Source organism: Aspergillus niger, assembly GCF_000002855.4.
Source record: "Aspergillus niger supercontig An09".
Classification (NCBI taxonomy): domain Eukaryota; kingdom Fungi; phylum Ascomycota; class Eurotiomycetes; order Eurotiales; family Aspergillaceae; genus Aspergillus; species Aspergillus niger.
Genome location: NT_166525.1, coordinates 1396153 through 1419554, shown reverse-complemented (window position 1 = coordinate 1419554; position 23402 = coordinate 1396153). Strand labels below are relative to the sequence as shown.

The 23402-nt window shown below is 50.6% G+C and overlaps 10 protein-coding genes across 10 annotated transcripts; 6 read left to right on the top strand and 4 right to left on the bottom strand.

The window, feature by feature from the left end:
* Positions 1-785, bottom strand: An09g06240 (uncharacterized protein; the record flags this gene model as incomplete). Its single annotated transcript, XM_059749882.1, has 3 exons — positions 1-158; positions 236-617; positions 732-785. Coding segments are annotated over 3 exons (594 nt in total), but the record flags the coding sequence as incomplete, so codon positions are not given.
* A 1160-nt stretch (positions 786-1945) lies between these two features.
* Positions 1946-2866, top strand: An09g06230 (uncharacterized protein; the record flags this gene model as incomplete). Its single annotated transcript, XM_001393898.1, has 2 exons — positions 1946-2089; positions 2162-2866. 2 exons carry the CDS (start codon positions 1946-1948, stop codon positions 2864-2866), a joined length of 849 nt encoding a protein of 282 aa, XP_001393935.1.
* A 1008-nt stretch (positions 2867-3874) lies between these two features.
* On the top strand, positions 3875-5597 carry An09g06220 (uncharacterized protein; the record flags this gene model as incomplete). Its single annotated transcript, XM_001393897.1, has 2 exons — positions 3875-4267; positions 4365-5597. The coding sequence occupies 2 exons, from the start codon at positions 3875-3877 to the stop codon at positions 5595-5597; spliced, it is 1626 nt and encodes a 541-aa protein (XP_001393934.1).
* Positions 5598-5825: 228 nt separating this feature from the next.
* On the bottom strand, positions 5826-8026 carry An09g06210 (uncharacterized protein; the record flags this gene model as incomplete). Its single annotated transcript, XM_001393896.1, has 5 exons — positions 5826-6231; positions 6301-6770; positions 6815-6976; positions 7025-7823; positions 7875-8026. 5 exons carry the CDS (start codon positions 8024-8026, stop codon positions 5826-5828), a joined length of 1989 nt encoding a protein of 662 aa, XP_001393933.1.
* A 1111-nt stretch (positions 8027-9137) lies between these two features.
* On the bottom strand, positions 9138-10534 carry An09g06200 (uncharacterized protein; the record flags this gene model as incomplete). Its single annotated transcript, XM_001393895.3, has 5 exons — positions 9138-9556; positions 9611-9678; positions 9738-10111; positions 10173-10277; positions 10337-10534. The coding sequence occupies 5 exons, from the start codon at positions 10532-10534 to the stop codon at positions 9138-9140; spliced, it is 1164 nt and encodes a 387-aa protein (XP_001393932.3).
* A 498-nt stretch (positions 10535-11032) lies between these two features.
* An09g06190 (uncharacterized protein) lies at positions 11033-13839 on the top strand (the record flags this gene model as incomplete). The annotated part of the gene is made up of 10 exons (XM_059749880.1): positions 11033-11067; positions 11157-11338; positions 11491-11664; positions 11760-11871; positions 12015-12119; positions 12350-12517; positions 12644-12748; positions 13236-13386; positions 13565-13630; positions 13714-13839. The coding sequence occupies 10 exons, from the start codon at positions 11033-11035 to the stop codon at positions 13837-13839; spliced, it is 1224 nt and encodes a 407-aa protein (XP_059606707.1).
* Positions 13840-14032: 193 nt separating this feature from the next.
* Positions 14033-15387, top strand: An09g06180 (uncharacterized protein; the record flags this gene model as incomplete). The annotated part of the gene is made up of 3 exons (XM_059749879.1): positions 14033-14480; positions 14553-14821; positions 14875-15387. 3 exons carry the CDS (start codon positions 14033-14035, stop codon positions 15385-15387), a joined length of 1230 nt encoding a protein of 409 aa, XP_059606706.1.
* Positions 15388-15713: 326 nt separating this feature from the next.
* An09g06170 (uncharacterized protein) lies at positions 15714-16105 on the bottom strand (the record flags this gene model as incomplete). Its single annotated transcript, XM_001393892.3, has 4 exons — positions 15714-15736; positions 15795-15847; positions 15920-16034; positions 16093-16105. The coding sequence occupies 4 exons, from the start codon at positions 16103-16105 to the stop codon at positions 15714-15716; spliced, it is 204 nt and encodes a 67-aa protein (XP_001393929.1).
* Positions 16106-16908: 803 nt separating this feature from the next.
* On the top strand, positions 16909-18387 carry An09g06160 (uncharacterized protein; the record flags this gene model as incomplete). Its single annotated transcript, XM_001393891.1, has 1 exon — positions 16909-18387. The coding sequence occupies one exon, from the start codon at positions 16909-16911 to the stop codon at positions 18385-18387; it is 1479 nt and encodes a 492-aa protein (XP_001393928.1).
* A 481-nt stretch (positions 18388-18868) lies between these two features.
* An09g06150 (uncharacterized protein) lies at positions 18869-23298 on the top strand (the record flags this gene model as incomplete). The annotated part of the gene is made up of 2 exons (XM_059749878.1): positions 18869-18913; positions 19003-23298. 2 exons carry the CDS (start codon positions 18869-18871, stop codon positions 23296-23298), a joined length of 4341 nt encoding a protein of 1446 aa, XP_059606705.1.
* Between the last annotated feature and the right edge of the window lie 104 nt (positions 23299-23402).

Sequence of the window (23402 nt, the reverse complement as noted above, 5' to 3'; positions counted from 1 at the left end):
GATATTAGCGAGACGTAGGTCTCCATGAGTAAAGACCGTACGGTGTTTCCTCTGGGAAAGCATCCCAGACAGGAGATTCTTAATATGACGTTTAGGTGCCTGTGCTTGATATGCTTTGACAAGGGTATTGTTGAATTCATCTTCTGAAGTGAATGGCCCTGCATTTGTAGTAAGTTGTTGTTATTAGTATCGGGATGCCAGTGGAATATGCAATAGGTCTTGATACTCTACTCACCCTTGTTGTCATAGTTCTCCAAGATTGGATCTGTAACAGGCCCAGGACCAACCGATCCAATATAATAGCTCCCATTGCCATTCCCGATCTGGCGAAGCTCGCCGATATAGTCCTTGAGTTGGGTGGAAATTTGGGCTTTCGTGATACTGTCATATGTCTCCCACACCCTGTCGAGGCTCTGACCCTCTATGAAGCTCATGAAGATATATGTATCATAGAGACTCCCATAGTCATCCGCATCTCGATCAAATGGCCCGTGAGTGTAGTAGGCAAATACTTTTGGTACTGGGACTGTTCTTGTATTATCCTCGACAAATACCATATTCTTTGCCTCGGTCAGGGTGACATGGGGTCTGAACTTGACAACTATTTCAGAAGATATCTTGGCTATCTTCACACCACCCCAATTGAATATGGTATTATTGGGGCTTACCATCTCTTAAACACGGTCTGGGTAGGGCGCTTCAAAGGAGGGGACCGAGTATTGGACTTCTACCTGCGGCTCGCGGTTCACAGATCCAGTCTTGTCACTTTCTTCCGCACTAGACATAGTGGTGAAGGGCAACAGAAATCGCTGAAAGGCTTGGCCGGAATCAGGTGATAGGGATGTGAAAATGAAAGTGATGAGCGATGGGAGAAATCCATAAAGGTCTGGATGTTTAGATCAACGCGATGCTGCTGCTGTCATACGGTCTGAATGTGCACACAACAGCACCTGGCCAGAACAGTCAAAACTAACCTGATTTGGTAATCTGGACATACTGATTCACAGAGCGTAACAAGTGGACTCGGGTATATACCAGAGTGCCAATGCCTTCAATCCCCCAAACTAATAGTTGAAATGGCTAGGTACAGGTAGTTGCCTACTACTCAATATCATAATCACTTGATATATGTGGGATGTTCTGCAGATCGCAATCTTCCATAAGAGGCAGTCTAGATGATATTTATCCAACATTTTATGCTCATAGCTAAGACTTTGTACTCCTATCCATTTATTGGATTATGCCACCGGAAGTTACCGTTGAGGTTTCAAGGAGAAATATCCTTCGTCGACAAAACCTTATAAAAGGTCAACATATCTCTGCTTTAATTGTGTTGCTACCTTTGTGGTCCTAAGATATCATGAGTCTAAGGGTATGAATTTGACGAAGACTCTCAGATCGATTGAATACATCCTCAAACTAAAGTGACGACAGATACTAACACATATGTAATCCAGGAAGTTCTGGCACAGGCGCAGTCTGACTCACAATTATACCCAGTGGATGTTTCAAATTGACGATTGAACTAAGCATGCCTGGTAAACCTAAAAGAACGCGAACAGAAGGATTATTGTTGATGACACTCCTCTGTCCATCTGGAAAGCTCCGAACCTGAAGGTTGCGAACTCTGCTGCGGTCCAGCTAAGGCGCCCTAATTCTCCAGTAAATGAGGCGAATCAAGCATACTGGCCATATGTATCGGTAACTGACAGGTTCTCTTTGCACACGATCTTTGCCATATAGCAGGAAGCGGAATTGCCCTAAAAGTATCCTACACGTGGTGGAAGATATCCTCACCAAAGCCCGTGTCGTCTACTTGCTTGAAGCTTGGCTTCCACAATCACCATTGTCAGACACGCAATTCCAAATGATTTATATCCCAGTCAGTCGTCCATCGAGGATAACTCTCTGTTCTACAGCGACAGTGCCTTGCACCATAACCAAAATGCCAGGATACCAATACACCGGCCAAGCGGTAAACTACAAGCTAATCGCGGATATAGTACAGCTCCTGGAAGAGAATGATATACCATGCCTCCTAATCGGCGATTACATGTTTGAAGCCATGGGAGGGCCTGGACTCCGCGGCGTAAGTTCATCTGTCTTATCTGCAATTCTGCATATATATTCAACAAAAAGAAATACTAACTAAACACCACAGAACATCGAACTCATTCTCGAACGCCACGACATCAACAAAGCAATCCGCATCCTCCGCAAAGCCAACTTCCCGGACGACCAACCCATCTACTACAAGCATCTTCTCTGTCCCTCTCCCCTCATGGGACAAACGACCTGTTCGGCCAACGAAACCCCCTTCATCCCCTACCATTCGTTTCACCTAAACGGCAGGTTCTGGGGAGAGCCATACACAGGATTTCATACCGACCTCTGTCTATACGAGAAGCAAGATCTCTTCTGGGACCTGCCTGAGCTCTCACTGGGAGAGTTGTCCGAAGATGATACCGATTTCATTCTGGCCAGTGATCATCGTCTCCCTCCCCAGGAGAACTGGCAGTATTGGGGCCGGTTTCCTGATACGCTGTACCCGGTTAAGATACCCATGCCGGTGCGGTATGTCGAAGCGATGATGCTTCTCACGGCCCGGGACTGGGAAATCAAGGGACATGGGTGGTCTTGGCGGGATGAGATTATGTACATGTGGAAGTACGTAGTTGGTGTACTAGAGGAGTTCTTTGAGGTGGAGATGTTCAAGCCGATGTTCAGGGCCTGGTGGGCGGTTTTGGAGAACTCGGAGTCGATGTCGGGTGGGGAGGTGCTGTGTGTGCATAATTTGAGGAGGGAGCTGGTAGCTACGGGTGTGATGCCTGAGACGCCGTTTACTTGGTTGAAGATGTATGGTTGAGGTCATGGTGGTTAATTGGTGATAACATAGGGTTAAATTGGGTGACAGTAGAATGAGCAGATTATGTAACGGTCTGAAGTCTAAATACGAGCAGAAGTAAAGGAAGTTGATTCTAGAATATAGACGATACGACCAACAGGAATCAAGTGAAATAGGATTGTTTCCCCAAGACGGTAATTGATTGCCTCCCTTATGTCATACGTCATTCCGCGTGTCCGCCTGTCTTACTGCTAACTATAATAGTCCACCAATATACTCTGAAACAGATAAGGCCCAAGCGTAAGCACTCAGAACCCCCCCCTATATGTCCTCTTCTCTATAGCATAGCGCCGTTTACCCGGCCTGCTTACTGCTTATTGCTTACTGCTTACTCTCCATCCCACACCACTAACAGAAAGTATACCTAGTGATGTATACTATGGACAACACCACTCTCAACTAATGACATCAACCAATATTTCAAGAAAAAAAAAAGTATACATTATCCTCCCCATCACATGAACACAGGACAGCATCACCAGACCCCTGAGCCAAAAGGCAAAAACAAAACAGACTAACATTAAAATCGGCTCTCGGAACCCGTCGGCCCAGCCTAACACTGAGTTGACTACGGTGGTAATGCCCCGAACTCCTCCTCTTATCCGACTGGAGGAGCATTAGACTACTTCCTAGGCGTCCAACTAGCTTCCTTCCAGGATTGCCGGGACCAATCATTTGATTGTCTGGTTATTAATTGAGGGGCTTGCTCAGGATACCTGGTTGTAGTTGGCGTTATGAGGTAGAATAGGAGAACAAGTAGTGGTAGTGGTAGTAGGGCAGGCGGACACCGAGATCGTCCGTGTTGCTTGCTTGCTTGCTTGTCTGTCTCCTGTTATTTGGATGACGTTTCTCTGTGTGTCTTTGGGGGGTTATAAATAGGGTGTCATGATTCTAGGAGATAGTCTCTTTTATCACCTGGTATTTCTCTATTCATTAAGCCTATTTTGAAGGACTTATACTGCATTCAATATGGTCACTATCACCGCCAAATCTGAGGCAGCTTCTGCTACTTCCCCTATTTCTTCCAATACTATCACTACTACCCTCAACGGGGTAGGCGATCCCAAAAATAAAGAAAAAGATCTTCAACTTCAAGAAAAAGAAGGAGAAGAAGAAGAAATATCCAAAGAAACCAAAGCATACAACTCCTCCAACGGCGTAACCAGCCAACTCTGCACCTGGATCGCCTCCCTCCAGCTGGACGACATCCCAGACTCTGTCCGCACCCGCGCTAAATACCTCTTCCTCGATGGCATTGCCTGTGCCCTCGTTGGTGCGCGCGTCCCATGGTCGCAGAAAGCATTTGACGCGATGACTGCCTTCGAGGAGAGGGGGAAGCATGTGGTCATTGGGTATGAAGAGGTATTTCTCCCTCCTACCTATATAATCTTTTCATCCATGCTATTACATGGATGAATGGATAGAGTTAGGATTATAAAGGTACTAATGGATTTGGCAGCGCCTCGGTGCCATCGCCGCCGCAACCCTCAACGGCTCCTGGATCCAAGCCTGCGAAGTAGACGACTACCACAGCGTGGCGCCTTTGCACTCCCAAGCCGTGGTCATCCCTCCTCTCTTCGCGGCAGCCGTCGGTGCGCGGGACCATCCGACCACCCCGCGCATCATCGACGGACGAACACTTCTTCTTGCCTCGGTGGTGGGGTTCGAGATTGGTCCCCGCGTCGGCATGGCGCTGCACGGTACCGAGATGCTCGCGAAGGGATGGCACTGCGGTTCTGTTTTTGGTGCACCAGCGGCTGCAGGTAGTTCCGCGAAACTCCTCGGTTTGTCAGCGGGTCAAATCGAAGACGCGATCGGAGTAGCAGCGACGCAGGCATGCGGGCTCATGGCGGCGCAGTACGACGGGATGGTGAAGCGGATGCATCACGGGTTCGCGGCGCGGAATGGACTGTTGGGAACGATGTTGGCGTGGGGAGGATACGAAGGGATCAAGAAGGTGTTTGAGCGGCCGTATGGAGGGTTTCTGGCAATGTTTGGACTGGGGTCGAAGAATACGCCTAGTTCGAAGCCAGAGGAGGTGGCGAAGGATTTGGGGACGTTTTGGCATACGGCGGAATGGATTCGGTTGAAGTTGCATGCGTGCTGTGGGGGGATTCACGGCACGATTGAGTGTTTGGCGGAGATGCAGGAGATGTATCCGGAACGACTTGGACGGGAGAAATTAGGAGAGATCAAGGAGATTCGGATTCAATTGAGTGATGCGGTGTTTCATCACTGTGGATGGGCGCCGGAGACGAGGCCGCTGACGCCGACGGGGGCGCAGATGAATACGGCGTTTGTGGCGGCGTCACAGCTGGTGGATGGACAGGTGTTGTTGGAGCAATTTTCGTCGGGGAAGCTGGATCGGGATGAGATTTGGGAGTTGATCGGAAAGACGAGTTGTGTGCATACGACGGAGTTGGATCAGCCGAATATTGGGTGCGGTGCGTTGATTTCGATCGCGTTTGCGGATGGTAGTCAGGTTCAGCATTCGTTGTTGAAGCCGAAGGGGGTGGACGAACCGATTTCGAATGAGGAGATCTTGGAGAAGTTTCGTCGCTTGACAGGAGGGTTGATCGGGGTGGAGAGGCAGGAGAAGATTGAAAGAGCTGTGCTGGGGATGGAGGAGTTGCAGGATGTGAACGAGTTGATTGAGTTGTTGAGTGTGAATGTGGTCAATCCGTTGCAGTAGTGAACTAGTTCTCTTGTTTGTTTTGTACGGCGTTGGTTGTGGTGGGATGCTATATTAAGTAACTAGCAAGTCATTCAACATGGTCAGAATCATTTTTCCACCTAGTAGTCATTCTAAACTGTGTACAGGAAAGCGAAGAGTGCAGGATGATTGTTTATCTCCTATTGAAGAGTCTGTTGAAGACTATCCAGATCACAGCTGGCATACGATTATAAATACGTTTGAGCATCATACATCATTATATCTCTGGTAGCTACCATAGCCATCCATCATCACCTCGAGATCAGTATCCCAGAAACATGCGTCGCCATGACCTATGGACTGGCTATTCCCTGTCAAAGGCCCCAGCTCACGGCTTGGTTCGGAATGATGCGGTGCTGGTGTCTGTGCTAGAAGAATTCGCTCGTGCTGCAGAAGTGAAGTAGCAACCTGACTACAGAGCTGAGATATAGAGCGGATAGTATCGGCATGAGAACCACTACAAGCGTTGGCAGCAAGACACTCCGCGCGTGTGGCGAAGAAAACAAGGGCATTGACGTCGGAGGTCACGGCAGCTGGATTGTCATGAGACTCCGTACTGAGGAGATGGATGTAAACCTCGAGAAAGAGGACAAGGGGGTAACGTAGGAGAATACTGCCAAAACCCGAATTAGCTCTCTGAACGTCAAAAGGTAGAGGTAACGTGGGCCACAATGCAATTCACCTTTCAAACATAGCGAAGCCGGAAATGCTGTCGCCCGGATGGTAGCTCTCACATAGTTCCTGAAGAAGCTGTAACCCCGTGCGAGCGTGCTCGAGTCGAGCGTGGTGACTCTCTGAAGCAGGTATGCAGCGCTGCACTAGCACATGGCAGATACAGAGGGCATATCGCAGTTCAATGGCCTGCTGTGCGGTGGTGGTGGTGCTGGCTGGAGGGTAGAGAATGTGACTGTGCTGGGTGGTCCAATCGTTGAGGCGTCGGACAAGCTTATAGGCACGCCGTCTTAGGCGTTTCCAGCTCAGGCGCGGCATGCTGGCGTAAAGTCTGCGAGAGATTTCCCCTTGAATCCGAGCGAGTGAGATGCGCGCGCCGAATTGGTCATTGAGCAGAATACCGGAACGTGTGGGGAACGGGAGACCAATGTCGTAGGATGGCAAGAGACAGGGCGTGCCAGTTATGGTGGAAGCGTGGTTCTTGTTCAATCAGTGAAGAACGACAATGGCGATGACGAACTCACATCTACAATGAAGAGACACCAGAACAGATTCTGACCCTCCGCGCATAGGTTCGCGGCATTGCCCATGCTCCGGTGTAGTCCCATTGACTTGGCGAGCTCACAGGCATGGGTAAAGGCGGTCTCGAACACAGTAAAATAGAAGTACTTAAGAGCAACCAAAGCCTGGATCAATGTTAGGATCGGGCTCAGAAAAGTGCAGGTCTGTCATACCAGGCTCAGAAGGGCTTGCACGTTTGCCATACGCGGTTCTAGTAGCCTTTGAAAGTTGCTGAAGCATCGCCGGATATTCTGCAAAAGGTGGATGATGAGACTTGCTTCCAGGGGCATTGCGCCCGTCTTCTTCGCTGCGGTGCACTTTCCTTCCAATGCCTGGAGGAGAATGCTGTTGAATGATACGATCCAGGCTGGATCCGGGGCATCCAGCGTTTCATACTGAATTTTCATCGCTGTCAGAACGCTCTGTCGATCGTATATCGGAAGCAACGGGCTGATCTCGGTGAAGTATATATCGATGAAGGCTTCCATAAGGGCTCGTGGTGGAAGACAGGGTGGCTGGTCACTGACTTGAGTAAAATCCAACAGTAAAGGGCTGTCCGTGGCCAGTCGTTGAAATAGCGCACTCACATCGGCAATCTGGGCTTGCAGCACCGATGTAGAAGTGAAGGGGTCTTCAACTGACGGCTCAGGACTGTTCAATGGTGACAATGACAAGACAAACTGGTCACCGGCAGCTTGGGCTTCACCATATATCCAGCTCAATTGCTCATATCCATGACTCCCCAGAGACTCCACAATCGACTGATCTGATAGACCGCCCGCCTGGCTTCCCTTAGAGGTATTCGAGCTGCTCCATGAATCCTCGACACTTGGTCGCCGAGTGTTGGGGCTGTAAGAGGTGGTCGAGACATCGCTGAGAGGCGAGGTGGAGGCTTGTACGCTAGATGAAAATCGGACAAGGGCTTCTTCAAATCGTTGTAAGCGAGTTGCGAGTGATTGAACATCATTTACCCTGCAAAAGGGTCAGTTGCAATAATCAGACGTCTTGAGATGAGAGGCAGACAGTTTCTTGGTATGATCAATCCGCTTCCCCTTGGTGTATTGGCAAACCAATCCTGACTTGAGACAGCTAGAGCACAAGGGCGATTTGCTGTCGCATCGAACTTTGCGAATCCGACATTCGCTACAAGCATGCTCAGGATCTGAGGATCCCATGTTCATATGAATTTTCGTGTTCGTGTTTCAGTGTCGTCTACCGAGAAAAGCGAAATATACGATGTGGGCAAGATTTTGTTCTAGCAAAGAAGGACAAAAGGGATCAGGTGAGGAAAGAGCCTCGCCCCGTATAATCGATATAGAGGATCCATTATACATTCAGAGCCCCATTTGCTCTTCATTCTTGATTTCAAGGTCATCAAACACAATAAAACTGCCAAGAATGCAACTACCATGTTGTCCATAGGAAGGACGACGATCTAGCCTAAAGGAGCACTCAATCTTGAGATCCTACCGGTTCAGCATCAGGCCTAACCGTCTGTGCATTATACACAGAATCAATGACACAATTAGAGCGTCAGAAATTCTTATCCCTAACAAGACAGGCATAGTATCTACCGTTCGTTAGCTTAGTAGCGAAGGCCTGAAGCCGGCAATAGGCCAGGCCTGGTGGTCCATGCTACGGGCCGACGGACTATAATCTTACCTCAGATCATGAATAAGGATCTTGCCGAGACACCGGTATGAGAAAGCCGGGATAAATTGATAGCCGTCTTTGGTTCTGTTGCGAGCCCTCCAGCTTGTTGAATTGCTCTTTTATAGTGTTGTGCCGGGGTGCTGGTTTGCGGAAATGGGAGAGAAAGGTCATCTGCAGGCAAGTCGCCGCTGCATGCTCTGCGACTTAACCCCCCTGTTAGATCATCAATATCATCAATACGGATCATCAGTCTCACTGATAGTTCCCGAGGCCCGAAGATGGCGGCATCGCTCATCATTTGAGTGGGTCATAACTCTCAGGCCGCTGCGGCGCTTCGCAGTTAGTGGAGGACCGACTGGGGATTGCTTGCCGATTAGGGCTAGCTGCCATATTCCAGGCGGCCTTATCTTGAAGGAATACCCGGAAGCTAAAACAGAGGATAATATAGTATATATATAACTTAGTCGAACAAGGCAACAGCCAGTAGATACATCGGTAGAGGTATAGACAGAAAGGAAACACACGCTTAAAGAACGAAATGGTAACAATAGGTCCTATATTATATGAGCAGTAATCATGGCATCAACATATTGCGACTCCTATTGGCCTGGTCGATTGCTCATCGTACGCTGTTCACGATGATGATGGCGATGCAATGTCTGATCGCACATCCTTCCCCGTCACCGAATCGCGGAGACCGGCCGAGTTATTGTTGGTCTCTCGCACCATAATCTTCCCTTTGCCGCCAAATTCATGTCCCGGAACAAGTGTCAGATATCTGTCCGAATCTCCCGTGCAATGAGCGTACTCCAGATCGTCCATGTGCGTGGTAATCGTAGTCGTCACCGTGCCGGTGCCGTTCCAGAACGTTGGCGGTTGGCTTTGCGACGAAGGCGCATGTGCGTAGCCGTAAGCATGGCCCCCACCACTTAGAGTCGAGAGGAAGTGTGGAAGGAGTCGCGAAATGAGAGGCCGGAGGGTAGGCAGGCAAGCACAGATTATCCCCGTGTTGCATTCGATTGCAGACCAGGATGCAGCACCAACATTGTCATCTAAGCATTCTGTTTAGCCACACGCCGCGTGATGCCCATAAAGGGACGACTTACAGGTAGGGTCGCTAGAATCGGAAATCTTCTTCAGGGAAACCAACCGGCAAACACTAGTGACGCAGACACTGGATATAGCGTTAGTAAGAGTTCATCGCCAACAGCGCGTGGGTACTGGGACACTCACAATCCACCCAGAGCGAAGATTGAAATCAAGGCCATTTTCTGCCTCTGCGGCAATTCAAGCCCCGACAAGGCCGGGATTGGTATCAATAGAATCACAATATCGGTTGCGATGTGCATGGACGCATTCGAGAACCACAGTCCCTCCATGCTCAGACAGTATCCCGGAAGAGTGGGGTTCCAGAATTTGGCGACGGGGATACAGTTGAGGAAAGCACTGAGAACCGCCCACGACCCGTAGGTAGCAAGCACACCGATCATGATCCAAGAAATACGCCGCATGCGCCGGGTTGGGAACACGCGAAAATACTGCATTAATATTGACGCTTTGGCAAGCAGCAATGCAGCATTGTAGAACGGAATGGTAAGCCAGAATGCCTGATCGATCACACTTATGTTAATGAAAAGCAGTGCATACTGTATAGAAGTACTGACTTACCTTCATCTGCTTTAACAGGACTGATGGTGGGATGTGTGCCTCATGCATGCCCATCCCATTCATGGCCTCCACAACAAATAGGCCCATAAAGACATAGGACAACGTCTTGCCAATCCTAATAGTCAGCAACCTGCTACCTTTCCGTCGAGGATTCATGCACCTACCAAGGATAGCATTATCATCCAATCGTTTGGCTCCATGCGATGCATCAACTTGGTGCGCGTGTAAATACGAGCGGCAACACAACATGTTGCTAAACTGGTAAAGACAACACTGACGGCTAACGCTCGACCCCCCCGGGGTGACATGTATGACCCGTGCGCACCATCGTCCGTCCGGGCGAAATGGTTGTGGGAGTCCATCATGGTCGCTTTCAAAACGCTCGTTCCGTGGGAGCAGTCGTGGACAAGGCTTAGTCTGTCGGGGCTCTAGAGACAAGATGGGCTGAACAAGGGTACAATGCGGCCGAGGGTTCACGAGTACACGGGCCTCTGTGTACAGAGACCAGCAACGTTACTCATATAAAACCTGGGGTCCGATTGACCCCCCAATGAGCGAAAGGAGCACTTTTTCCGCGTGTCACTGTGAGGGGGACACTCGCAGGGGAAGGGGGAAAGAATGGGGATATAAACGTTTTGCGCCTGAGCAGACCCAGTAACGGTTCTGTCTGACTAGAAGGATGCGAATAGACCAATGGTACCCAAGCCCGTGAAGATCCTCAGTCATGTCTAATTGCTGCTCCGGATTCACGGACCGACCCTAGGACAGGAGCTGGGTCCAATTAGTGTGGTGCAGAAAGGGAGGGTAGGAAAAGCAAGCAAGGGAGGAGACAAATAAGCAAATGATAGAGAGCAGCCACAATGTGGTCCTGGGACAAACTCAGGTTGATAGATGGGTAAAGGCAACAAAAAGGTACATTTGGTGCCTCGCGCGGTTTACTTTTTCTAGTTTTTCTTACAGCTGTTGTGCGTAAGTTTCGCGGAGAGTGACTGGAGACGTCTCCATGCATAGCAGGGGCCTAAGCGACAAGTTCCAGCCCTGTGGTGTCTCTAGGGTTATGGATACTGTCGATGATGATCAGCCATTGACTGCATCCGCGGCCATCGAAAAAGATACCGCCCAGTCTGGTCTGTCGAAGACAGAAGTGGAGAGACGGTGGATCGACGGTGTATCCAAAACTCTCCTCTGGTTGGATGCATACATGGATCGTTCTATGCGTCTGCGGAGGCACTTGCATACGACCGGCGTGCGTACGGAGTACATTGTGCGTAGAGCTGTCTGTCTCCAACCTGACGAATCTTGACGGGCTGGATGACAGTCTGCCCAGCCAGCAGATCGTGGAGCCCAGGACTCCTTGACCTGGGACTGGGGCCGGAGCTGTCATTGAGCCATGCCACGGCGCAGAGGCCAGGTAACCTGCAAGAAGCGATTATCTCCGAGTCTGTCCTTTCCATAGTGCCTGGTAATGGCCTGTGCCCCTGGTCGACATCAGGTGACTCTCTGTTTTCCCCCCAAGAGCGTCTTGCTTGGTGATGTTGTACAGGGAGGGGATCAATCAAAATTAGTCCTGCCACAGGTCCTACACAGGGGCAGGGATGAGCAGAGCAAGGGATGCAGAGGACTGTCATACTTTCTCCCCTGTCAACACTATCATAAACCTCGAAATGATTGATTCATTTCTGGACAAGCACTTCAACTTGTGAGGGGGAGGCATTATCCGTTATCAAAAGTACTTTTGGGTGCGCCAGCTGGCCGATGCGACCTGTCATTTCCTTCTTTGGGAATTTCATGGCATGATCTCCGGGGCCTTAAACAGAGCCACATTGAATAACGGACATGCAGGGGGGCCAAAGTACCGTACAGGCGGAAATTCGTGTCTCTATCTACAGCCCGTGAGGAGACTCGACGGATAGACCATCACTTTTGTCAAACAATGCTGATTGATCGGTAGGGTGCTAATGTTGGTGCGATTATTTGACTGAAACACCCGGCGTGGAAAAGAAAGGCGATGTATCACATCCGACTAGGCGCGCCGGGACCTTCCTCCGGGTTGGCCAAAAACAGCCAAGTGCAGACGAAAATCGAGCCCGCTCACTTAATTATTGTCTATTGATCTTTAGAATTGGATGATTATCGGTCGCATTGTCGCTTGGCCATAGCGTCCAGTTTTTAAGAAGGAAAGCAGCATCTGGTGCTGCGCATTCGGCTCTGGTGACCCTCACTCGTCGCCACCGCACTGATAGTTCCACGCAGAGCCATGTCCATTGGTTGATCAGTACGCCTACACTTTGGATTGACCGAAGTGGGGTCTGCGTCAAGATCTCGTACCAGCCAAAAGGAGTTGGGTAACACAATCGTGGCACTCATCCACTCCCAATTATATATCTCGGGAATCATACCCGTGGCAAGTCGGTCAAAGAATCATCGATATTACTACTCGAGACGTTTTCTTGGACTATTCGCGTCAACAGTGATCATGAACTAGTCGTGGATATGGAGTATTTGTCGCCTAAGTTTGACGATATGGAGACGAGGCAGCTGGTTGCCTTCTGGTCAGACAGCGAGCGTCTGGACAGGTCGAGCGCAGCGATATTTTCTATATATAAACATTATTAGGAATTCTGCCATGCATCGAATAGAGCATAAGCATGGACCACAAGATGATAAAGTCCACACGTGGACACACACATTCTCTCTATCTGTCTCTTTCTCTCTTTTTCTCGTCCTTCTTGCGTGTCTACTCAAAATTCGTGTCGCTCGGCGACGGTGACTGAAAGAGTCTTCCAGTTGAAGTATCAGCTGGCATTTGCGCGCCACCGTTTTGCCAAAGCCAATCAAACATGATAAAATAACCCAAAATTTTGAAGTGCCTGTTGCTTTGACATCTGTGAGCCATGCACGATAGCCATAGATCCCAGTCACATACAGTAGTTTCTGAGTCGGATTGAAATCATCCGCTGTACGGGATACCTGTCAGCAAAAGTCCACCGGACGAACGGCCTATCAGTCTTTTGATTCCATGGATACCTGCATTAGTGTGAAGATAGATAGACGCATGTCCAGGGTACTGTACGCACTTCTGCAGTCAGACGGAGTACTCCGTCCAGGCACCTCCATTCAGAGTCCGCAAACTGACTGTGTGCAGGTCGACACGAAGAATGAGTCAATTGTATGCAAGTACTTTTGGCAAGTGGGCACACCGTGGCCCTGGTCGGTTGATGCTAGTCGCCATCGTTTATTTTGCTAAGGACAGAACACGCATTCCTCTCAATTTTCGCGCGGAGAGCTCGGCATCCTGATGGTGCCATGAGAAATTAATGGAATCCTCATGATGATGCCAATCCCCTCGATTGTTAATTTTTCGATTTCCGAGAAAATCGTGGTCTTGGGAGGCTACTGGTGTGCTGACCATTCTGAGTCCTCGTACTTTGGATGGCTCTAATGGATTATGGACGGGGGTCTTCTGCATCGGAATGACCTGTCACTGCCATGTGATTTGAAATACATAGACTTTGTATGCGGATGTCCAAATGATAGACAGACCACGATAGTGGCTTTTCGAGGGAATCTGTCAGAATATTCTGAATCTTCCGGGACGATGAATCAGACAAAGGATTTCCGGCTTGTTTACAACAGCACTGGCCAGTTGTCGCGCGAGTGTTGGTGAAAGTCGGAAGAGTCTCGATAAGCGGGCGCTAAGATAAGAAACGATGCACAGACCAGTTGAAAATCCCATCCGAGGAATTTCCATCCAACGATTGCGGCCCAAGAGTCAATCAATATACTTACTCTCACATTGGTCCCCCATTTAGGAAGTTCACTAGACGGTCGCAGAGATATTATCATTATCTACCGCCAAAATGACGGACTCGGCATCGCCTGCGAAGCCCGTCCATACCATCGTCCTGGACGCCGGTCCCATCTTGAAGAATACCCCGCCGCTATCCACGCTGCTCGCACAATGCGAAGAACTCCTCATCACCCCCTCCGTCGTGAGCGAAATCCGTGACCCTGACGCCCGCCAGCGCGTGGAGACACTATACCTTCCCTTCTTGAAGCAGCGCACACCATCCCCGAAAAGCGTCAGCGTCTTGAGCGAATTTGCACGCAAGACTGGTGATCGGGCTGTCCTGAGTAAAACAGATATTGAGGTACTGGCGCTTGCATACGAGGTGGAATGCGAGCGCAATGGTGGCGACTGGAGACTGAGAAGCGTTCCGGGGCAGAAACAGGTGAACGGGAAGCCTCCGGTGAAGGAGGAGAAGGCCGAAGAGAAGGGAGAGGAGGCTAAAGCCGAAGAGGCCAAGGGTGAGACTGAGGGCGAGACCACTCAAAAGGAGGAGAACAAGGACGAGGTTGCTGAGGTGGATGCCGTTGCAGAAGATCTGAAGAACGCAAACCTGGAAGACAAGGAGACCAGCACACAGGAGACCGAAGTGCAAAATGCCCCCGCAGAGGTCGAGGCGGAGGAATCAACTCCTCAGGACGCCGATGCCCAAGAGGAGGAAGATGATGGCGATGATTCGGATGGTGGTTGGATCACTCCCTCCAACTTGAAGAAGCGACAGGCCCGCGATGAGGCTAGCTCTGCGGCTGCGGCGCCAGAGCCCAAGGTGATGCAGGTTGCCACCATGACTACCGATTTTGCGGTATGCTTTGAAACTTACTTCAATGTCCATGTTCCTTACTAACTATAATAAAGTGCCAAAACGTGCTGCTGCAGATGAACTTGAACTTGCTCTCCACTTCCACTCTGCAGCGAATCCGCCATCTGAAGTCTTTCATCAAGCGCTGCCATGCCTGTTTCTTCACCACCAAGGACATGAACAAGCAATTTTGTCCCCGCTGCGGCAAGGACACGCTCACTCGTGTCTCCTGCACGACAGACGCGAATGGACAGTTCAAGATGCACCTGAAAAAGAACATGCAGTGGAACAACCGCGGCAATCGTTTCAGTGTTCCTAAGCCCGTACACGGCACCTCCAATGGAAAGTGGAAGGGAGGTGGTGGTAAGGGTGGCTGGGGAACGGAATTGATCCTGGCGGAAGACCAGAAGGAGTATGTTCGAGCCACCGCAGAGCAGAGCCGCAGAATGCGCAAGGAGCACGACCTCATGGATGAGGACTACCTCCCGAGCATCCTGACCGGAGAGCGGAACAATCACGGTCGAATTCGTGTGGGAGCTGGCAGAAATGTCAACTCGAGGAAGCGGTAATGGCATGGCTTCTCGTCTCTTTGCATCAGTCTGGGTTGGCGTCTGGCTCAAAAGTTTATGGCTGCACCTTTGGTCTACTTCTGCGATGGATTATGATGAATGGTTCGTGTTCAACGATTTATAGAGCATGCACATAGCATATGCTAGGTAACGAATATAGAGCAAATTCTTGGATGGTATATTTTGCACACTAAGATACCGGCCATGGGCACCGCACAGAAACCGAACAAAAGTTTCTCATCGTCCAAAGACCATAGATAACACCATTCGCCATTAATGATTCAAAGCACCTTTTGTATCTCAATCATGTTATTCCGTCAACCAGCTTACAGCTTAGCAGCCTCCTTGTCTGTAGTCTGCCGTCAGCCATATCCACTATATGGGGACTCGCACTCGGGGTTTCATACCGGCTTGCTGGGTCATAAGCAGACCGTATCTCTTCTTGAGGGTCACACGGTGCCTAAATAGCCAATATCATTAGTCCACAAATTCTCTCCAATGTGCCTGGAGATCGTCGGCGAAAAGAACCTACCGAGAGTACTTGTCATCGGGAGAGAAACGGGCGGGGTGAGCACTCTTGGTAACGCGACCGTCCTCGGTAACCTTCTTGAGGGTGTAAACCCGCTTGCCATCGGGGCCCAGAGAGTCTTTGTGCATTCGTTAGTTCGGATTGATCGAGGGGAGTCCGAGTGCGGAGAAACATACACATAAGATGCATTCTAGAGGACTTCAGTCAGTACGAGTCAGTAGCATTGGAGTAGACTGCAAATAGACTCACTTGAAGGATTAGTTTTGTTAAGCGACTGGAAGACGAAATGAAGGTGCTGGGTGTTGAACGAGTGCGTTTATCGATGCCAAACCGCTGCACTTGAACTTCGGCGATACGCAGGAAATTTTTGGCGGACCGAACGGGGCACGGGCCAAGGGCCAGCTTAGTCACGCGCGGTCCCATTTAAGGCTGCCCAAGCGAGCTCCAAACACTTTTTTCTTCCTTCCGCAAACCATCCCATCGCACTTCAGGCAGGATGAGGGAATGTTGAGGATGTTGATGATGATAATGCGCATCCATTCCCGTCTTGCATAATGACTCTGGGATCTTTTCGCTAATTGATATATTGTATTTTTAAAGATACACTACATCGCATCACGAGGGACAAGCTGCCTCTCGTGTAATGGCTTGACCAACCCCAGATCTTGCACAGGATTTCGGGTAAGCTTCAGCCAGCAGCCTTGTCGGTCTTGCTGGAAGGATTTTTGCTTTCATTGTTTTCTCCGGTGATGATCACATACCTAAGCTTAGGCAATGGCAACCTTGATTTCTCGCTGTTGTCGATGAAGGCTTTGTATTGACTACAACGGTATCTGAGGAGAAACACAACAATGATTCTGATTACTTCTGTCGGGGTTGGCGATGGCGGCTACATTCCAGCTTGTAACTGAAGAGTTTCTTGCTGACTCTTCCCTGTAGTTAGAGAATCGAAAATATCTATCCAATTGAGCTTATAAGATTTACTGTTAAATATGGCTTCCAATACAATTCCTAGTCCTGCTTCGGAGACTGTTGCTCCTGGCAAATCCGACTTTTCTCAGAAAAACAATGCCTCCCCAGCTCGTCGTTCGCGGCCTCCAAGGCCCAATTACCGACACATCCATCGCTTCCCCTTCCCGGTCGAGGTGCATCCTCTCCCTCCTCTCATCCCCCATAACCCTCTCTCGCTCGTCAGTGTGCTGCTGTCCTACCTGACGTACTTTATTTCTCCCCCTCATCAGGAAGTCTACTCCGCCTACTTTGACTCGGCCACATCCTCGGTTCATGTCACAGACCCTAAGGCTATAAAAGCCCTCTGGGAGATGGGTTTCTTTGGTAAGGGAACCCTGAGTCGAAGTGAGCCGAGCTGGCTTGAGCGTGAGAAGAAGAGACGAGGATTACTTGGGGGGATGACTAGCGAAGAGGTCACACGACAGCGGCGGACGGAACGTCGCGAGTTGAAACTGGAGCGCGCGAGGATGGAAAAGCTTGCCATTGAGGAGAGACTCAAGGCCGAAGCGGCTGCCAGGGAAGGCACTGCGACGCCAAACGAACAGTCATCCCTCTCACCCACTCCGAATGGTGTCTCTGAAGGCACAGTACCAATTACGGAGAAGTTCTCCCTGAGAAAAGCACGGGAAGCCAGGGAAGCCAAGCTCCTTGAGTCACAACGTCCAGTATCACAAGACGGCAATACACGCACCCCTAACTCCGCCGGAAAGCGGTCACCTAGTGGCAGCAAAACTGTGCGGTTTTCTCCGGTTGTTCAAGCCAAGGAGTTCGCTTCTGATTCGGCTATCTTGAGCTTGCCAGAAATGTCTGCAGATAGAAATACGGACGGAGGTAAGGCGAATGATGAGCCAAAATTAAGTAATGAAGAGCACCTTCAATTATCTAACGAAGAGGCCTTCTTCCTTGCATATGGGCTGGGAGTCTTGCGTGTGCGCGATGATACTCGCACATCCGAGATTCCTACATCTTCCCTGTTGCCATTATTATGTCAACACTCTTACTTCCCTCCTGGAGCTCCGTCAGCGGATCCCACGCCGGACGACCCATTCATGATATCCTATGTTGTGTACCACCATTTCCGGTCTTTGGGGTGGGTTGTGCGCTCCGGAGTGAAATTCGGTGTGGACTATATCCTCTACAACCGTGGGCCGGTCTTCTCACATGCTGAGTTTGCTGTCGTGGTTGTCCCGTCCTATGGTCATGGCTACTGGTCTGAAACGGCCGAGCGCAAGGCCCAGTGTGAGGAGAAGATGGCGCGCAGTTGGTGGTGGCTGCATTGTGTCAATCGCGTCCAGGCCCAGGTGAAGAAGAGCTTGGTAGTATGCTATGTGGAAGTGCCTCCGCCAACGTCCTACGAGCTTGACACTCCCTCGGAAGAGGATATTGGTGCAATGTTGGCTCGTTATCAAGTCCGGGAGATGGTTATTCGAAGATGGGTCCCCAATCGGACTCGGGACTAAGATGGGTACATCATCTGGTTTCTCTGTACTATATGCAGCGTGTTGTTCGAGCGTTTGGGTTTTCTTTTGGCAAGACGTAAAGCACTTCACTCATTGTAACCATATGTAACCCTGCTCCTCTCACGAACACAATGGTTGGCATTGCTGATCGTGAAATTCCGAATTGACGAATGCAACGTTAACCTACTCCTGCGCTCCTTATATAGTACTGTTCATCCTCTTGTTCTATAGATGGACGGTAGATAGTCTTTCCAGGCTTATCAATTTGGTGAAGCTAAACCTGGAGCGGTAATATTGACATATCACGTGAGTGACGCGTTTCGCGTTTTGATTTTGCGGTATTCTGTCCCTTTGGAGAAAAGCACGAGAGCAGTCGAGGAACAGCCGACTGGTGAAGTTTCCGTGGGTTCGGGGCGCCAGGCACCTCGGCAATGAGCCATCACTTGTGCTGTGTAACTGGGACCGCAGTTTAAGAGGGATCATGGAGACGCAGGAGGATAGCATCGACATCGCGAAGCTGCAACGCGTCGCGTTGGGGCTTGTGAGTGACGGCCTCTCCCGGTGGCGGAGTTTCTGATCTGCATTCGCTAACATCATCCGTCTGCTATCCATCAGGAATCTGCAACTTCGCAGCTCCAATTTCATGGCCTGGGGACAGTTGCAAATCTCAACTGTCACCCGGAAGCCCATAAAAAGTCGCCGTTTTCCTCTCCCGCTCACGAGAAGGCTCGATTATCCCCGACGCCGTCGTCGCCTTCACAGTCATCCTCGCGATCACATAATGCCACAACTTCGATGAACACGAACGCAGCATTCAAAGCCAACTCCACAAACCCTTCTACGGCCCCAGTGCCTCCGTCTACGAAAATGCCTTCAGTCGATGCCGTCCCTTCGGACACGCAGGTCGTCTCCCAGTCGGTTTACGATGAAATAATAAGGAAGAACCAGGAAGCTGCGGGCAACGCTCAGGAGAGCAATTTGGGTGATCAGGCAACGCTTATGACCCTTCATGAGGGCGATAGCGGTCATCTTGACTTGCTATCTGGCTACGATCCTCTCCATACTGATGCTGCCAACGAGGACCTTGAGGATCAGAGTAGCTCTAAGCTAGGAGAATCTTCGCCCATGCTGCATCAGCCGAATCTTTTTCCAGAGTCGCAGCGGTTCTTGACAAAGACTCCTATGACGGCAGTGAAGCGTGCCCATTCTGAGGGTCTCGCCACTGTGTCTCCCACTGCTTCGCGGAATCCCCTCGCGGCAGACATCGGGTCAAGCGGTGGGATATTGGCATTAAGTCAGGTATTCAGGGCAACTCAGGCACCGTCGTCTCCTCTAGTGAACGGTCAACATTCCGACCTCGTGTCAGACCGACCTTCTCCTAATATACCCATCCAGAGCCATCCAGTCGCGACAACGCTCTCCTCACCTTACAATAATTTCGCCGCAACCTTTCCACGGGACACGTCCGCCAACAAATGGAACTACATCAGCATGCAGGAATCCCAAGCCAACCGGGATAAGGCATTGCATGAAAGAATGACACGTTCTGCAAACCATGTGTACTCGGACCAAAGCGACGGGGAATTTGATAAGGAGCCTAGTTTTGTTGAGCGGATGAGGCGCCGGAAGATGTTTAACCACGAGGCTGATGCTCAGCTTGTGGAGCTCACAGCACCTGCGAGGCCATCTAGTCGGCGTGGTAATCAAGCGAACATGATCATAAATCCCGTATCTGAAGTGCCGGAAGGGCCAGATCTGACTGATGGGTCTTCTGGAGAAGTCGAGGAGGTGAGAGAGCAGGGGTCTACCGGGCTGCAGCATGGGGCGCTCAGCGAAGAAGAAACAGAACAAGAGCAAGAGGATGACTTGGAACACCCCACGCCACGGCCTTACGAGCTCGATGGTTCAGCTGAGGAGGATAAAGAAAATTGCCACGACCTTTCCACAACCAGTGCTGCTGCTGCGAGTGCGCATGATCGCCTATCGCAAGCTCTTGCCTTGCATGAAAGTCCATGTCCAACCAATGGGGAAGCGGTAAATGAGCGAGAAAGGTCGCTTTCGCGCTCTGGAAGCTTTGTACAGGATGAGCAATTGCATGAAGGCTACTCCTCACAGGTCTCAGTCATTAAGGACTCTCAGCGCTCCGCTGGTCGGAGAGATCCTGGTAATCACGGCACAGAGGAGCAATGGACCGCGCAGCGCATACATCAATCCGGCTCTCAGGCTCATATGGAGCCTTTGTCTAATGTAGACAGAGCAACTCCATCGCCCACAAAGCAAGTCCGTATACGTTCTTCTCCCCCTTCAGCGTCCCAGACCAGCCGACGATCGCTCGAGCTAGGCCGCGCTCACTCCGTAAGCAGGACTGGATCAGAGCTGGGCAGCCCATCTCCCTCCCAGACTCCACGGGCCTCGTTGGCGCAAGAGCGTAACATGATTGAGTCAAGCAACTCAGCTGTGCAGGGGGTTGCGGATACAGGCGATGCACCATCTACGTTTGATCGTCCCGAGAAGTCCTCATCCATGCCCTCGCGCGTCGCCGAGACTCCCGTTGCTCCCAGGGCTTTTGCAGAAATTATACCAATGACAAGCATTCCTGAAACGAGTCCCAGCCGCCTTGGTCACCAAAGATGGCCGAACGACCATAATACAACCGATGCAGCCGATCAGGAAGATGATGACTTGCCACCGGTGTACATGGATGCGCACGAACGAGGGTCTCGTTCTCAGCCGATGGTTTCAGACAGCTCGTCGCCTATGAAACCTTCTTCGTTCCATAATTCGAAGATTCTCTCCAGCCCAAGTGGCAGACAACGCAGGGCACTGACGGAAATCGCAGCCGATGCTTCACCACAAATGGGTGCTGGCTCCTTCAACCTCGACATTAATATTCTGTCCGCCGATGACCGGGAGTTCCGGTCTGCGGTTGCAATGTCTCCTATTCAGCCAAGGAAGAAGCGCCGCGGTAACGGTGGACAGAGTATTTACGCTTCCGACCCAGTTTTCCCTGTCACACCTCGCGCGCCTACTCATGTCGTGCCTCCTCCAGAGAAGAATATGCCACCTATCACTGAGACGGAGCCGGAAAAGCCGGCTGAGCCGGCTACCAAGCCAATGCCAGCCTATCGGAGACGGGCGAAACCCTCTAGAAGAGCGGAAAGCATATGGGATATGGATGAATCTACACAGTATCACCTCTCTCGTAAAGAGAGGTCTCGGATTCTAGCTCGCTCTCATCCGGTGAAACAGGTACCTACTGAGGTCGAACAGCATGTTCCCATCCAAGAAGATCTGCCTGCCATACACGAGGACCAGGCGGCCAGTTCAATGCCTGAGCCATCCAGTGAGCCAGTGGGGCCCCAGCCAACAGAGACAGCACCTGAGAAGGATCCAGTCACGGAATCTCCACCTCGAGTTCAAAATCCAGCTCAGCCTTCAGTCGGTCACGATAACGTACCTATCGCGGTCAACCAAGTTCTTGCCCCTTGGAGTGGTCCAAAGCGCGCGTACTATCCTGCAACGTGCTTTGGCAAGCCATTTGGCACATCGCAGTCGCGGTATCTTGTCAAATTCGAAGATAGTGCACCGCTTGAGATTCCTACTGGAGCGGTGAAACGACTTGAGCTGCGTATCGGTGATGGTGTGAAGGTGGACATGCGCGATGTTCCCAAGGTGACACATATTATCTCTGGGTTTGCCGACAAGCTCAGTTTGAGTGATATCGAACAGGGAGCTGCGAACGGACTGATTCCTATGACCGATGTGTATGGATATTCATCCGTTATCCTGACACCGAAGCAGCGCAAGAGTCTCCCTGGCCCAGGGCTAGCAGTCACAGAAAACAGGATTACTGTTCCTATATCCCGAATCTACCTAGATACCATCCTTTGGAATCAATTGAAAGACCGGGCATTCAGCTATGATTCCGAGCCTTCATTTTCCCAGAACGGACCCCAAACGCCAGCCGACAGGCACTCCACGCCCATGTCCCCTGGTGCTCGACTCTCGCGCAGCTTCCGTTTTTCCACTGGTCTATTTGCTGGTATGGTATTTGCGGTATCATACGGAGACAACAACGAGGCCAAATCACGTATCACAAGGATGATAATGGAGAATGACGGCCGGATTCTAGAGGACGGGTTCAACGAGTTGTTCGAACTCCCTCCCAGTGCACCAGTTGCTACACCTACCAAGTCTTCAGCTTCAGTCCCTAGTACCCAAAACGGCCATCTCCGGCTGACCAGTGGTGCCGCAGACGTGGGCTTCGCCTGTCTAATAGCCGATAAACATTCCCGTCGGTCGAAGTACATGCAAGCCCTGGCTCTCAATCTCCCCTGTCTCTCAGACCGCTGGATCGAGGACTGCGTTGCCCGAGGACAAATCCTCGATTGGGAAATATATCTCCTTCCAGCCGGGGAGTCCATCTACCTTAACGGCGCAACCAAGTCCAGATTTTTAACCCCATACCCTGCCACAGAGGCCCGACTGTCCGAGACCATTGCTGGACGGCCAAATCTCCTGAACGGACAGTCAGTTCTTCTTGTCACGGGACGCAGTGGGCGAGCAGATGAGGAGAAACGCAAGGCGTACCTCTTCTTGACATACGCGTTGGGTGCTTCTCGTATTGAGCGCGTGCCTGATCTCAAGTCTGCGCGTGCGATCCTGAGTGCGACGCAGACGGATTGCACCAGCTGGAACTGGATCTATGTCGATGATGATGATCGAGCGTTTTCCGCCAAAGCCATGGCACTAGGAAGTTCATCGTCGACCGCCGGTTCGCGGAAGCGTAAGCGGTCGAAGCTGATGGAATCCGTTGACAGCAATGAGCTAGGAGTGAACAGTAATGTCAAGATTGTCGGCAATGAGTTTCTCTGTCAAAGCTTGATCTTGGGAAAGTTGTTTGACCAGTAATAAATTGGATCTAGTGGGGTTAACATCTTCGACGATCATCTATGATGAATGTATGGGGTCTGGAGTATCTGCTTGTTTTTCATGCTTGCTGCTTTGATCAATCA